The following is a 16,013-nucleotide window of genomic DNA, read 5'->3' as shown; positions in this document are numbered from 1 at the left end:
GAGGAGGCAAAGTACCCTAGAGGTGGGGACACCCACGTCCAGGGCAGCCACTGAGAATGGGGGCACGCTGCTGTGAGCACAGGACTGTTGATGCTCTATCCAAAGTCGGGGAGACCCTTTCTTACCCAAACTCTGACGCTGACTCACGTTCTGGTGGGCAGGACGAGTACTGAGGAGTCAGACAACACTAAGGAGAGATGAGGTGTGATATACCAGCCACAAGAGTAACATTGATTTTTCCAAAAACGCTACTATGAATTTTTAGATGAAACAAGCACAATAATTTACACTTTACTTATTTTGAACCAAGTGTTGAGATGGCAGGCTCTGCTAGTCATGGTGTCATCTTCTCTGTGGCTTTTGTCTCTGGTGACTTTTCTTAGGCACTTCATAGACTAACTCCCTTTTAAAGTGTTGACCTCCTCTAAGCTATAATGAAAATATTTTGACATGAGGTGAGGGACCACTTCATTTCAGTAAATGTGAAGATGCTAGGTTTCTTAATTTTAAAAAGTGACAAAATGAAGTCCCAGAAGTCAATGAACTAGGATGGGAAATATTTAAATAGTCTACTTATTTGAGGCGAGCTGACAAAAGAAATGTCCCAGTGACCGAATAATAACATGTATTTCATCCGAGATTTGTTGGTGAGTGAAGGTTTGGCTTTTATGACTCAGCATCAGACCAGTTTCCCTGCATTTTGAGATGACCTGGATCCATTTCTTAGTGGTCTGAGATGATGCTAAGTGTCGACCCTCTTAGTTCAGTATTTGGGCAGCTATTAAAAAAGCTTTTAGTCTTGCTTTAAAACAAGACATACTTTGGGGCATTATCAACATTTTCTATAAAAAGTGCATAAAAACTGGCCCGTCAAAACACACAAAACACCTCCAGAAGATTTCCACTGTCTCTGGGGCAAAAATGATTCTCCTTATACACATGGCAAGTATGGGGTAGAAATGTTTTTTAATGACAAATCTGAATAAGCAATATGTAAAGTACAATCTTCAAAAAAAAATCTCTGGCCATACTTAAACACTGTGTTTCATTTGAAAAATTCTTGTCTTTTTCCAGGATACTTTGTCATCCCGTTAAACAATTTGCCTGACCACCCTAGGAAGGCTTCTGTCTGATTTTAGAAATGAGGGCATCCCAGAAACAGGGTTCTGGTCTGAGACCAAGGCAGGAGCTGAGAAATCCAGCTTTGTGCTACAGGTTTTTTCCTCTTAAGTAAACCTCAGTGGAATCAGGCCCCAAATATCCTGTGATTTGGAGAAAAGAGGCCAGTGGATTTCTTGATCATTCTAAAGATGTACGTGAGGCAGAATCCCAGGTTAAGATGCTTGATTCTCCCTTCGTTTAAGTCAGTTGCTAAATGAACATTAAGTCTTCTCAGTAGGGCACATTCAGTCTTTAGAGTTACCTTGGGAGTTGATTATTGAATGTAATTTTCATTAGGTTCTCTCCCAGAATTCAAATTTGCCATTTGAAATTGATTTGAAAGAATCTCAATGCTGCATAATTAGGTTGGTAGAGCCTTATGAATTGGGGCTAATTTAGAAAAAAAGGTTCATTTGAATTATTGAGCTCTTGAAATAAGAGACTGTATCTAAAGCAATGCCGTTTTATTATTTTCAAATCAAGTTAATAAAGCTGTGCCTTCAAGAGAACATCTGCCAGTCCTCCAATTAGTACACAGCCAGGACTTGTTTGTACTTAGTTCCATTAAACTCCTTAAGACATTATTTTCATGGATGAAGCAAGAACCTTTAGCCCAGTCTTTGTTAAAGCATTACAAATTCCAGATCAAAGGGGTCTGGACGGATGAGACCACATTTCATCACATTCCAGATAGTAGATGTATGGGCTTGGGACCTTAGAAATGACGTCTTTCCAATGGATGTAGCAGGTTATTAGCAGGTTTCTGCTAAATGTCTCCTAATTTCAGACACAGAAAGTAGGGAATTTGCATGAAAAATAATTCCACTGGGAAAATGGGGCACCTCAGCTTGCAACTGAGCTAACACTGATTTGCGGGGCTTAGGGTCAAAGGTTAGGAGGCAATTGGGGTAGCTGGAGGAAGGAAAGGAGAGGAGAGGAGATCGGGTGGGTGCCGGAGGAGGGAAGACTGAATTGTCTGAATACAACTTTTGTTTTAGAATGTACATCTTGTGGTAATTTTGTTTAAACGTAGAAGGTAAAGGAAACATTTAACAAGAAAACATGTAAAAAGCCTCTCCCTGACTTCATATACCTCCTCATTTGTGAAACATTAGTTGAATGCTGGCTGGAGTCCTGGATTAAGCTTTATTCACCTTTCTAGTGACCTTTCTTTTCTAGGCTAGGTTGTTGGACCAAAAGCTGTTGGTCAGAAAGCTCATCTTAATTTTGAGGACAAGTTGTGAGTAGGCAGATTCGGGCTCCCTTTCGGAAAGGGAACGGCCGTCGATTACTGGCGCGTTCTTGTCAAGTATTTCCTGAAGATGGTCCGCAGAGCACAACATTAGCTGATGGATGGCCAGAATTTACTTATTGACCGCAGGCTGTGCAGAAAGCCAATTTGGGCAATTTCTGAACCTAACTGAATCTGAGTAGTCTCAAAGATATTCCCTAATGGACACCTTAAAAGCGAGCATATTCACTCAGATTAATAGTGGCAAACAGCCTGCAGTAGAGCAAGCTCTGTCTCCTCAAAACACTGGAGGTAAAACAGGAGGAGAAATGATGATTTCTTGGGAGGATACCATGGTGTATCTTTGCATTCGAAAATGCAAAGTGAGAATTTCGTTAATTTCTTCTTATTGTATTATCTCCCTGTCTGAAAAACCAGACATTACGTTCTTCTCAAAATTCATTTAGCTATTTTTGATTTAGAAAAAACAACTTAGTTCTTGAACAAGACAAGAAGTGGAGAGGCCTGACTACCAGACACCCGGGAGAGCAACAGGCCGCAGATGGTGGAATTTGGTTCTGATTTCCACATTCTGGGCCGAGGGGGGAGGGTCTTGGGGTGGTGGGGAGGCCGGAGCTGGGCTGAGCCCGGGGCCATTACCTTGCAGCCTTCACAGGTGATGCAGCGGTAGTGATACCCAGTGGCTTTGTCACCGCACACCACACAGAGCTCGTCCTTGTCTAGGTAACTGGGGATGTACCCTGTGAAGGAGGAAAGAAGAGCAATATGAGAAAATGATATATCGTGTTCAAGTCGAAACCGCCAGCCAGGAGGAGGATAAGGAGAGGACAGGAGGTGAGGTTGGGGACAGAGGAGGCCAGGCAATTATTTTACACATTTTCATACAGTTTTTGCTTTAGGCTCTATACCTCTGAATCATTGAGTTTTAAATACAAAAGGTAAACAAAACGTTTCACAAGAAAACATTTGAGAAGTCTTTCCCGGACTTATTTCCCCAGTATATCCTCTAGCGTTTCATCTTGCACTTACAGAGCTAATGTGAGGCCCAGGACCGAGGAAGGCCTTGGACACAGACCCCCACAGGCTGTCGGAGCCCAGGGTCAAGCGGAGAGGCCAGGCTGTGAGGCACCCGGGGAGCCCTGGATTCTGGATAATGCAATCTCTTTCATAGAGCTTATTAGATCCTGTTCTTAGAGGACTCAATCCACTTTGAAATCCAAGGCACTGTGTAAATAAATTCGGCAAACTTTATAGCTGGAGAGGTCCGGGGAGGTGATCTAGTCCTGTTGAGGCGAACAGGACTTTAAGTTTGCCTTCCTCGGGGTCACCCCAGAAATTAACAGCAGAGACTCAACCTAGGTGGACTAACTTCTAGTCCTCTCATATAAGTTAAGCCGGTCTTTTTCTAAAGATAGTTAACTTTAAGCAGAATGAATAAGGCTATCTAGAAATAAATTTGGTAAACTTGTGATATTATGATACTCAACAACATTGAGTAATGTAAAATAACCGGGGTTCCCTTCTTTAAGAATATAAATCCAACCATCACAAATCCATAAACACAGAACTAATAGTGTGTTACTAGTTTGTATTCCTTGACTCAGGAAGCTAAAGTTCCAGAACAAAAACAGAAGCAGTCTACTTCCCAGCTGCCGTTGCCTCTTTCTTTTCACTTGTAAATGATGCCCAAACAAGAAACGAATTCAGAAGGGAAAATTCAGTTTCAGGTGTATCGACAGTTCACCATAAAAGCACATAATTTTAACAAGACCAAAAAAACTCAAAACAGGGTCTGATTTTTTGGGACATGGGGAAGGGAGAAGCTGAGAAAACAAAATCATTCTTTCTCCTGATCACGGTCCCTCGTGAAGTTCTTTGACTAGTGAGCGCTTACTGGATTCACAAAAGATTAGCCAGGTTGAAACATGCTGGTTTTCACCAGATCTTCTGTTAAACTAGGTTACTGAGGGCTGACTTTTCAGAACAAAGCCATAAAGGAAACACAAGAAAATGACTCCTTTTCACCACTTCTTAAGAATAGTGTGGGAAATGGAGAAGCCAAAGAACTTGTACATATGACCCATGGACATGAACAAAGGGGGAGGGGAGGGGGAAGGGTACAGGGCGGAGGAGAAAAAATGGGACAATTGTAATAGTATAATCAATTAAATACATTTTTAAAAAGTAATTACTTTGCACAGACTTTATTTGTATAAAAAAATGTTCCTTCTTGGGAGAGATATAAATGATTTCCAAGTGAGATTTGGTCACGTGTGGGATTATCTTTTTAAATACCACAGCCTTTCTCGGTTTACTTCTCCATTGTGGAAACCACAGGGCATCTGTTGAGTTCATTTCGGGGTTTCAAAACTCTCATTTGACATTTTAATAAAGAGCTCTGGAGGGATCCGGGCAGGAAAAAAAAGGAGAGTGGAAGATTTGTGTGTTTAACAAAAAATTCATCTATGAATTCAGAAAGCATTCATTTAGCATTTACTATGTGCTTAGCACTGTGCTAGGTGCTGAGAATATACAGACAAATAAGGTGTGGTTTCTTCCTTTGAGAAAAATCCTGGGTGGAGCAAAAGTAGGTTTACAGTGTTTGTATGGAAAATAATATAACAATTAGTAAATAGTAATGTAAGAATAAGCTCCGTATTTTACATACCCACAAAGGTAAACCTACTTTTGCCCTACTCTGTGTGAATCAGCAACTGAGTCCTGTATTTGCAGCCCTGGTCATTTCTCAGTGGGAGAAAAAGAGGCGAGTGACAATGAAGGAAAGACTATGAAAAGATTCTCGACAACATTGCAAGGAAATTCAAGCCCCAAACACAATGAGATACCAATTCTTCTAGGATGGTTACAGTGGAAATGACAGAAAGTAAGAAGTGTTGGTGAGGATACGGAAATATTAGAACTTGTAGATATTGTTAGGAGGAATGTAAAATGTGCTTTGGAAAACAGTTGGGCAGTTCCTCAAAATGTTGAACATAAAATCACAGATGACCGAGCGATTCGACTCCTAGGTGTGTGCCTGAGAACCGAAAACCTATGTCCACACGAAAACTTGTACATGAACACCCGCAGCAGCATTATTCATGGTATCCAAAAGGTGGACACAAAGCAAGTGTCCACCCAATGGCGAATGGACAAAGAAAAGGTGGTGTAGCCACACAATGGAATATTATTCAGCCATAAGCGGAATGAAGTACTGTTATATGGACAAAACAGATGAACCTTGAAAACTGTATGCTGAATGAAAGAAGCTAGATGTGAAAGGCCACACGTCTGACAATTTTACTTACAGGGAATGTCTGGCATAGGCACACCCATAGGCACACCCCCTTTGGGGACGAGGGGTTCCCAAGGTCTGGAGGGAGGGAGGGAGAAAAGGGAAGTGACTGCTAAAGACCACAAAGGTTCTTTTCAGGGGAAAGACAATGTTCTGGTGTTGTGTAGCGTTGGCGGCTGCACAACTCTGTGCGTGTACTAAGTACCATTGAGTGAAAAACACCGTTTTGTATGGACATATTTTGTACACTTTAGATGTGTGCATTTTATGGGATGTGAAATATGTCTCAATAAAGCTGTTATTAAAAAACAAGGAAACAAAGGAAATAAAAGAGGATGGTTCCGTCTGATAAACATTTATATAGGTAACACTACAGGCGAGGCGATGTGCCAAGGATCTAAAGAATTCTAGAGAATTCTTGGCGACGCTCCCAGTGGAGTGGGGAAAACAAACAAGAGATCGCCTGCATATGCTGTGGCAGGCACTGGCATCGGGCTACATCCAGAATCACAAGGGGCAATCTTAGGGAAGCCTTCCCGCCCGCCCCTCAGCTCAAGTCCAGGTTGGGTGCTCCCCTACCTCCGTGTGCTTCCCCAAGAACAGCTCTTTGCTATCTGCCCTGTAACTATGATGAACTCTTCCTTCCCTTAGACTGTAATCTCTGCCTCCCAACAGGTTTGTATAATTCCAGTTGGAGGACAGGGATCCTGTCCTTCATGCTCAAACCCAGGTGTTCAGCACTTGCTTCCTTGGATGACTGCATCACAGTTTTTCCACATTGCTGCTCTCCGCCAAGGGCAAAGCACGTAAGGGAGGGGGGTCTCTCTGGAACCTACAGATGGGAACGACTAAAGACCTCAGCAATGGTATTTGAAAGAGATGATAATGCAGATACAGGTCCAAACTTCTGACCTAATGAAAACTGCATGAGAAAGTTTGATTTTTGGTCAAGAAACCAAGCTTCCACTCTGATTAAGACTAAGACATCTAGATTCAAGCTCTTCCAAGGGCTAGCAATCTGGGGAGATGCATGCTCACTAATCAACTAGATTTGATCCTGCTTTTTTTTAAAAAATTTTTTGACTCTTCTCTGATCACCAGGTTTAAGACAGGGAGACAGGACCAAGGAGAGCTCAAGTGCAGCACCATGTCCCCACATGAGGATCGCTATGCCCAGGCCAGCTGGACTGAGATGCCATCACCAAAAGTTGGAATTTTATACGACATGCTCACCTTTCCACTTTGGGCTCTATAAACCACTATTCATCCCACTCAAGAGAGTCTTTGCTTGCTCTTAGACTTCCCCTTCACACGATTGTAAACCCCAAGCCCCAAGGTTGTTTACCACGGTCTGCGAGGTAACAGGTGGTGCTGGGGCTCACATTTCATAAGAAACACCAACAAAATCTACAGGAAAACTCATCAGGCATTGATTCTTTCCAAACACAGTTTTGCAGAGTCCATCCATACCGAGGAGCAACATAAAAATTCCACTAAGGCTCTGTGTCCAGAGAACTAATTAATTATCACGTGTGTAGAATTGGGGGCGGGTTACAATGAAAATGGTCAGAGATGCTCTGGACTTAACTGTTAACTTTATCAATGGATTTTACTAATTTTATCATTAACTTTATCAATGGACTTCAGTGGTCAGTCTCTATGCATCAAAACTATGTGTGCATTAGTTCCTTACCACGTCCAGATTTTTAAAATAAAAAAACTATGTAAGTAATACAGTTCATTATAGACAAATTGAAAGACATAAATTAGCAAAGCACAAATTTACCTACTAGATCTCCACCACAAGATAGCCACTGTAGCATTTTGGTGTTTTTTCATTTTAGTAATCTAGTATGTGTGTGTGAGTGTGACATGTAAGTGCTTGTGTGTGCATTGGAACACATAACACACAAAGTAACTTGAAACAGCAAGGTAACCCAATGATTAAAACACTGCACCTTCCTGGTAAAGGCAGATGGAATAGACATACCAACGTCAGGAACGCTAACTCTTATACACAGGGGTTGTGCACAGTTGGTCAGAGTGAGACTTTGAGTTCTTGGTATCAAGTGCAGATGGCAGAGATAAGGGAGAAAGAGACACAGGTCATTTTCCTTCTAATATCACATGCAGGGATGAATTATAATACAGGTGGACAGTGTGTTGCCTGTGGGAAATGCCTTGGGAGGGCCGGCAAATGTCAACCAGCGTTAGGAAGATGCAGGTCCCTCACCATCTCTCACTCTACCTGCTTTATCTCTGGTGCGGGCAGCAGAACACTGGACTCCTCCTCCTGACAGGCCAACCGTTTATGTAGGTGGATGAACCGTTTGACCTTTAAAGGTTCTTGTGAACCTGGAATCTGGTGATAATTCAATCTGTAAGTGGAAAAGGCTCCTTCTGTTCTTGGAATGGTAGTCTGTTGGATGCTTTGCTTTGCTCTCTTAATTTTCCTAGATTATCTTGGTGGGTGATGAATAGGTGATTAAATAGGCCTTTAGTTAAATAATCAAAACTTCTACAAAAACATCCATGTACGCTGGTAGCAGTTGCTTACATAATCATACTGGTGCACCCCACCCACCTCTTTCTTTTCTCTAAAATGTTAACTTGGAACCATTTTATTTACCCAAAACGGTCACCACAGGCAATGACACATCAATCATTATGCTTAAGTCCATTATCCACCATTAAATGATTTCCACCAGGGAGTAACATTTCGTACAGAATGCATAGGAAGGTGTGGGTTCCCTTAAGGTTACAGGATATACTTGACAACATCACGTGCTAACCAATTCTCCTGGAGAACTTAACCATCTCCTGCTTGCTGAGCCCCGTGTCTCCATCTTTGTCATTGTTCATGGTCCCCAGGTGTGCCCCATGCTAGCATGTCTAGGTGAGGATCATGCACATGTGGTGCCAGTTCTGTTGCCCGGTGTGGACACGAACTGGGTGTCAGTATTGGGCTCCGCCTGGAAACAAACAGGAGAAACGCAGCCCTGGAAACTGCGCCGCTCACTGGGGAGTCGCGCCTGCACACCACATCAGGTGACTGCTGCAGACGCACGGTCAGTGCGCCCAGAAACCACCAGGCCCTGTGACGATACGCCCATGGAGGACCCGTTTACCAAGCTTTTATGTACACTCAGGCGCATTATTTGTTAGACTAATAAACCACCCTGCCCCTTTATCAAGCACATTATTATGAAAGGAAACTCCACCTGTTTGTTCAGCAAACGACTTTGAGAATTTTTTTAGTCGTCACTTGGCAATGTCTGATTAATTGATGAGTATTATCCTGCATATAAAACAAGGTGATGTGGTAAAATATTACTCACATTTTTTACCTTGTTTATGAGCAGCTATATTAAGATATGGTTCACATGCCATGCAACTCAATGGTTTTTGCAGAGTCACTGAGTTGTGAAATCATTACCACAATTAATGTTAGACCATTTGCATCATACCCCCCAAACCCCTGTACCTTTAGAAGCCACCCCCCATTCCTCCTATCCTCTCCACCCAGCCTGCCCTAAGAAACCACTAATTCAATTTCTGTTTCTCTATAGATTTGCCTATTCTAGACATTTCATATAAATAGAATCATATAAAACGTGGTCTTCTGTGACTGGCTTTCCACTTAGCACAATGTTTTCAAGGTATACCCATGACGTAGCCAACTTTGGTTTCAGAGAACTGGATTCCCAGAGGGACTTGGTATGTGGACGGAGATGTCTTGTACATTTGCACTGGAAACCATGCCACAGGCAGTAAGCTTGGCTTTTCGGTTGGCTTTGGATTCAAGGCTTTCCTGTGCATGTGTAAAAGCAGAAGCCTCGTTAGTTTAATTCTCTTGGGTGAAATATAACCGCATCTCAGGTCCTAGGAGAATAAACATTGGCACCTTCTATCACCTTGTTAGACACAGGCCTTAGGGAAAAGATGAGAACATAAGGCAGATTAATCTTGGTAGATTTCTTGCCACCTAGGAAGAAAGGTCTAGCAGAGAAGCTGAGCTCAGAGGCCTTTTCCAGTGTGGTTGGTCTTAACTTCTGCACAGGACCGTTTGCCTAGCAGGAGCACCCCTGGCATCTGGAAGGAGCAGTGTTACTGCTGGTATTAAGAAATGCTTTGGGCAGCTCAGAGAGGTGAAAAAGGTCCATTTGCTGACTCATCCTGTGGAACTATTGACTTAGAGGCAGCAAGGAATCCTGAGTGGTTTGAGTCAGGGTATCAGATGAGACTATATTTTAACACCCCTAGGGAAGCTAAATCATTGGCATGTTTAGTTATTCTTCCAATTTTATATTGAGCCTCCTCAGTTCATCCCACAGCACAGACCCTTGTGAGTTAAGTAACCCCTCCTCCCCACCCCCTGGCCAACCCTATCCCACTGGCACCTTCTTCCCTATGTCATTTCTTTACAGACTTCAAACATCTTGAATGGTTCATCCTTTAGCCTTTCCCAACATACTAGTTCTGATTCCTTTTACATTTGGTTCTTGGTATTAGGTACCAAGTTTTGCGTAATGTTAATCTTAAACCTCTGATAAACGATATATCCATTCCATCCATCCATCTGTTTATTTAGCAAACATGTATTGGCCTCGTGTGCAAGACACTGGGCATGACCTTGAAACAGCATTGACCAAAAGCTATCCTCTCATTACTGTCCACGAATTCCCGGCAGAGGTGCTGCACACGCTCCCACCTCACAAAGCATTTCCTCAGCATGGCAGGTGTCTTTCTGTTCTCGCTGCCGCCCTAGGGGAATCACTGGGCATCTCTGCTTTATGCCTCGCCCTCTGGTTGGCTGGGTCTGTGCTGCTGGGGGTCAGTAGCCACTGGAGTCCTGAGTTTTTAAACTCTAGGGCCCCCAGGGCTAAAGAAGGAGAAGGAGGACCAGGTTAGAGGTGACAGGAGGTCAAAAGGAAGACGTCATGATGACAAGGGACTCTGGATTTCTACCATCTAAAAATCTTAGGGGCAAAGTAAGTTTTAGATGATTTCTTCTGACTCACAACTCCATGAAACTAAAATATATAAATTTTTTAGGGAAGTCTTGGGTATACTACAGTTTCATGCACAAGAAGAACCTTCCTTCTTCCTATCCCTGTAGGCTCAGATTCTTAGCAGCTGACATAACCTTTCAATCTACAATTAGAACTGTGTGACTTGATGATGCAAATCACCAGGAAAGGGAATAGATTGGTATAATGAGTTTCAGTCAGAGTTTTAATCACCAGGGCACACACACTGGCAGTCTACAGTGTTTGGCTTGCAGACTGTTTAAAAATCTCAGCCAATTTGGAAAACCAGGAGATTTCATATAAAACTTAGATTTCTTGCTTCCTGTGAAAAATGGGAAGACCTGGCAATAATGAGCCCACGCTTTCTCAGGGCAGCCGTCAGCTGAACTGAGTAGGGCAGCCTGCCTCCTAAGAGACAGGCGCGCTTTCCAGCTCCTGCCGTCGGCACCAGCCCCCCGTTCTGCCCCAGCTCTGAGGCGCGATGTCAGTTGCCATTTATGTTTATTCTTGTGTTATGTCTTTATATAAGTAAAGAAGTATTTCACTGAACTTTCATCTTTCTCAAAAGTGGGAAGACAAAAGTAATTCAAGAAAAATGGAAGAGAATGTAGTTGTTTATGGAAGTAAAAATACTCTTATAACACAGAGACAATGTATTGTGTGGGTTGCAAAACTTAAACTCAGCAGTCCACGCGGAACAACTGTGCCCCTCTGTCACGGCTATCAGCCCTGGTGCTTGTGGGCACTTGAGTTTTAGAACCCCAGTGCTAATGAGATCATTTCCTGTTTTAACAGAGATGGGCTAAACAGCAGGAAGGTGACGTTTATCAGAAGAGCAGGGAAGGGTGGGGAACAGAAAGGGTCACTAACCTCTGATTGTGCTTTAAGAGTCATCTTATGGCTCTGGGCTCGCACAGAACGCCCTCTGTTACTTCATGTCCTGCATGTTTGAGAACATGTTTGCCTTTCTTTATCTGAGAATCCATCCAGAATGAGATTCAAGATTATAGCGCTAAAAATGTGGGCTATCAGCTCCTCAGCCTGATGTTATATGAAGGGGAAGGAGTGGCTACATTGTTATCAGGACCAATCACATCACTGCTGCGGTGAGCTGTGCCGTCTCCCCGCAGGTACAGCCTGCAGTCATGGTAGGTGAGCACTTCACAGAGCGTGGAGGGGGTTACTGACTTCCTAGTGCAAATGGTCCAGATGGGTTGACACAAACAAGCATACATGGCAAATAGAAGCCAAACTCAGGCTGTGGGAATGGTCTATAATATACATGTAAGTAGCATGTTGTAGACATACATGTCTATGTACGTTCAAGGGTACTACTCCATTTGGATACAGCTCAGTCTAGTTTGGGGGCTGGGTGGCGGGTGGAGGACTGAGCAAAAAAGAAAAACAAGCGACAGAGCTCAATCTGCAAAAATCTGAGCTGTTCAATATGAAAATGGAGGAGGAATTTCCACATTACAAAAAATCTGTTACTACAGAAGATCTCTAAATATTGAGTTCAATTAATGTAGTGGGGAGATTGGGAGCCCAACGGGGCATTTGGCTGTATCTGGAGACATTATTAATTGTCACTGCTGTGGAGGAGGGCATCAAGTGCCACTGGCATCTGGTGCATAGGGGCTGGGGATGCTGCTAGACATCCGAGGAGGCTCGGGACAGCTCCCACAACAAAGAATTATCTGGCTCCAAATGTCGATAGTGACAAGGCTGAGAAACTCCGGTCTACTACATATGATATATAATTTATTTTCTTTTCAAAAAGCTGATCTGCGCGCATCATTTAGCGCCATTGTATAAAACAAGGGGCACCTGCCTTTGAATGTGGTGCTGATTAAATAGAACAGGCTGATAGGCTGTGAGCTCAGTTAGTGACCCGAAGTGATGCAGGCTGAGAATGGCAGAATGAGCACTGGCGTGTGGCTGGCAGTGAGTGCTGGGTAGGAAAAAAGCATCGTTCATTGGTTCACGGATGGGGGCAGTATGGCAGAGAGAGGAACACGTGGAGAAACTGGACAAGATTTTGGAACAGAGGGTGTGGATGGAAGCACAAAGCCTGAAATGAAATGGGACTCTTTGGGGAGGGGAAGAGTTGATGGAGAAAGTGTCTGATCTAACAGACCATGTGGAAAGGGTCTGAATGTTCAGGAGGAGCCTGTGGTGGGTGCAGAGGGCAGGGGAGGACTGCCATTGAGTGGCTGGAAGCAGAAGTCTTTGAAGGAAACAAGGGGTGAACATGGGGAGAAGAGCACAGGACAACATGGAGGGAAGAATGTGCAGGTGAGGAAAGAGGCAGGGTGGGGCATATTCTGGGAGTGTTCAGGAGAACTGAGGACATTCGTTAGGCACCTAGCACAGAGGGAGCGATGAGGTTGGTACCAAGGACAGCGCATGGGAGCTCAGGAGTTCTGAGGATCTGGAAAAGGAAGGATACAGATGCTAAGTGGGCCCTGCCACTTAGCATCAGAACAAAAAGTTGGGGTCCTAAAAGCTGAACCAGAGCAGATGGTAGAGCGGGAAGCAATTGGACCTCAGGCTGAATGCACCTGAATGCTGGGAGCTGAGCAAAAAGCTTTGAGTGTGTGGGGAAGTATTTACAAGTGAGGCGGTGGGTGTGAGCCCTGAATGCAGAAAATAAGCAGCACCCACATTCCCTCCCAAGCCTGCCGGGCATCTGCCTTCAGCCTCTCATAGGGCCTTGGACTCCTGCTCTTAGCTTTCACTGTGAGGAATGGCAGTAGATGCTCCAGGATGAAGCCAGGGCATCTAATGAAGTCTCTGAAAGACGTGCCTTTGACAAGACAGAAAAGAAAGAAGAGCCAGCTCATGCTTTTGTCTGCCCTTAGAGTTGATTTGGAAACTGCTGTTGTTTCTTACTTTGCTTCCATTTCTGGGAGCTGAGAGGCACTTTCATTTAACCTTTTGAATAGTGAGTATATTATGTATTCTACAAAATGGCCCTGTTGTTTTCTGGAGTGGTGTTGTCTCTTAATAGTGTACCGGTGGCGGTGCCTAATGTGAATCCTAGCCTCACAGCAGCATCCTTACAATTACATAAACACGGTAGAAAAATCTGCAGCTGCATTAACCTCTTAAGTACTGTTACATTTTAAAGACATGATGTCTGCAACAGTTCATTAGATGGACTGATTGCGTATGTGTCTAAATTAAAGAAATTCAACTAGAGAGGAAAAGTAGAGATGGGGGAGAAAGAGGAAGACAGAGAGAGAGAGAGATGGAGGGACAGTGGCGGGACATGGGGGAGAGACAAAGAGAGGAAGGGAAGGGAAGGGAAGGGAAGGGAGGGAATGTTGAGAAAGAGAAGTCAAAATAGTGTACAATCGCCTCCTATTCAAGTTCATGGTTGGGAGTGATTATGCAGTGGGACTTGTAAATTTTGCCAATTTTTGGTTTCCTTTCTTGCTTGCCTCTCACTAGGAGTGTGATTCTAGCATTTTAGGGTACCTGTGGCTTATGTAGCATTTTTTTTTTTTAGTGCAGACTTTGAAACCTCCCCAACCCCAGCTCTATGGTATAGCAATCCTTCTCCAACTTTAAAAGAGGTCATGGAAATTCTAATTAGAAATCATATTTCTTTGGGCTTAACTCCTATTTTTAATCTGAGCCTCTTGATGTGGGTCACTTCAAACATCCCCAACCTTACCATTCAATTTCCATTTCTAACATCTGCACAAGTACTCACACAAAGTCAACAGGCTACAGGACATCCAAAAAGATTTAGATTCTTGTCTCCGAGACCAAGGGGCAATGAAAGCAGATTCAGAAAGAGCAGTTAGTTGTATGCGGACTTTCTGCCTCAGTTATTCATTTTTCTCTCCGCAACACATAAACCGGCTACAGAACACGAACATGTGTGATCAAAACCAAACCAACACTGAACAGGACAAACACACCGCATTTCCTCGACCCTGGCTCCAAAACAGGAAATCCTTTTTCTCTGGGACATGATCACCAACTTTGACACAAACACACCAGCAACTTCTTGGAACACACAGTTCCTAGAAAGATGGTACATTGAACGTGGAGCAAAGAACCCTGTGGAGAAGGGCTGCCCAGGGCAGACACTCCAGGGCCAAGTTCTGCCCAAACAGAGCCAGAGGCTGACCTGCAAAGCTGCCTGCAGAACAGCCAGACTCGAGCTGTTGGGGGACGTTAGAAGCGATCAGAACTGGCTGCAGTGACCGATTTTTAATGGGACACATCTTGGTTAGGTTATTTGAAAGACAAAAAGAAGTAAGGAGCTCATATCTTCTGAGTGACAGCTATGGTGCTTTTGTCTCTCACTTTTAAAAATGAAATATGTGTTTTCTCATATTCTATATGAAAAGTAAGACAGACATTATATTTGCACTTCAGTCCTCCTCAGTGTGGAAATGACATGGGCTCCCCTGTCAATTCTTGAAGTCTTATTTTAAATTTGATTCAATAAACGGAATTCTGACTCTTCCTTAGTTTGTGTTCTCAGCGCTTCAGGAACTTGATAACTTTGTTCCCTCTTGGCTACAAGTATAAAAACAGAAAAAATACAGAGGGAGAGTTAATAAGTCATTCTAGAGTCAACCATTAAGATAACCAGTCTTAACACTGGGTTCTGTCTGTAGTTTTCCTTTATTTCATTTATGTGTACTTAAGTACACTTTAAAAAATAAACAAGATTATGACTGTTCTCCACATACTAGAAAACTCCAATAAAGGCTAGAGAATAAGTCATCCTTAAAAATTATAAAAAAGTTAAGACAGCTACATTAGTGAAGAGTTTCTATAGCTGTAGAGACAGCAACAAACACAGATGAAGCAATTATGAGTTCCACAAAAACAGGTAAAAATCCAATTGGAAAAACAAGGCCTGCCCCACCGAACACCTGTTTATAGTCTTAATTTTGCCTTAAGGAGATATTACTGAGGTCCTTCAGCACCAACAAAAATCAATAGCAGATCAATGTGGATAAACATGTTGGGTATGACCTTTTGTCCTAAGAGACGGTTAACAGCTGGGTTTAGTTTGACTGGGATTTACTTAAAGACTTGCAACAGTAAATAACGGCGCACTTAAGAATATTTGCCTGCTTTGATTTAGTGAGTTTGGCAGGTGGCGGTGGCCTTTTAATGGCATATGGCTTTGAGAAATTACATCAATATATGCATCCAGTGTGTCTTAACCTCTAGCTCATGCTTCAAATTAATTAGTAAAGAATCCCTGTTTTAATGTTTTATAAGCAAATATTCTCCAGGGCTGGTG

At 43.1% G+C, this 16,013-nt stretch overlaps 1 protein-coding gene across 10 annotated transcripts in view; it reads right to left on the bottom strand.

The window, feature by feature from the left end:
* Window positions 1-16,013, bottom strand: part of THRB (thyroid hormone receptor beta) — a 341,636-nt gene that overhangs the window by 31,658 nt on the left and 293,965 nt on the right. For 9 of the 10 annotated variants that reach the window (XM_028518289.2, XM_028518287.2, XM_028518284.2 and 6 more), the window contains one exon: window positions 3,053-3,153. In XM_028518289.2, coding sequence (XP_028374090.1) covers window positions 3,053-3,153 — 101 coding nt within the window. Of the gene's footprint in view, window positions 1-3,052; window positions 3,154-6,941; window positions 6,949-11,288; window positions 11,299-12,073; window positions 12,078-16,013 lie in introns of those variants that run through there. The other variant, XM_036031523.1, reaches the window with a different exon arrangement.

The sequence above is a fragment of the Phyllostomus discolor genome, chromosome 7 (genome assembly GCF_004126475.2).
Source record: "Phyllostomus discolor isolate MPI-MPIP mPhyDis1 chromosome 7, mPhyDis1.pri.v3, whole genome shotgun sequence".
Lineage (NCBI taxonomy): Eukaryota > Metazoa > Chordata > Mammalia > Chiroptera > Phyllostomidae > Phyllostomus > Phyllostomus discolor.
This window is presented reverse-complemented; position numbering and strand designations above follow the sequence as displayed.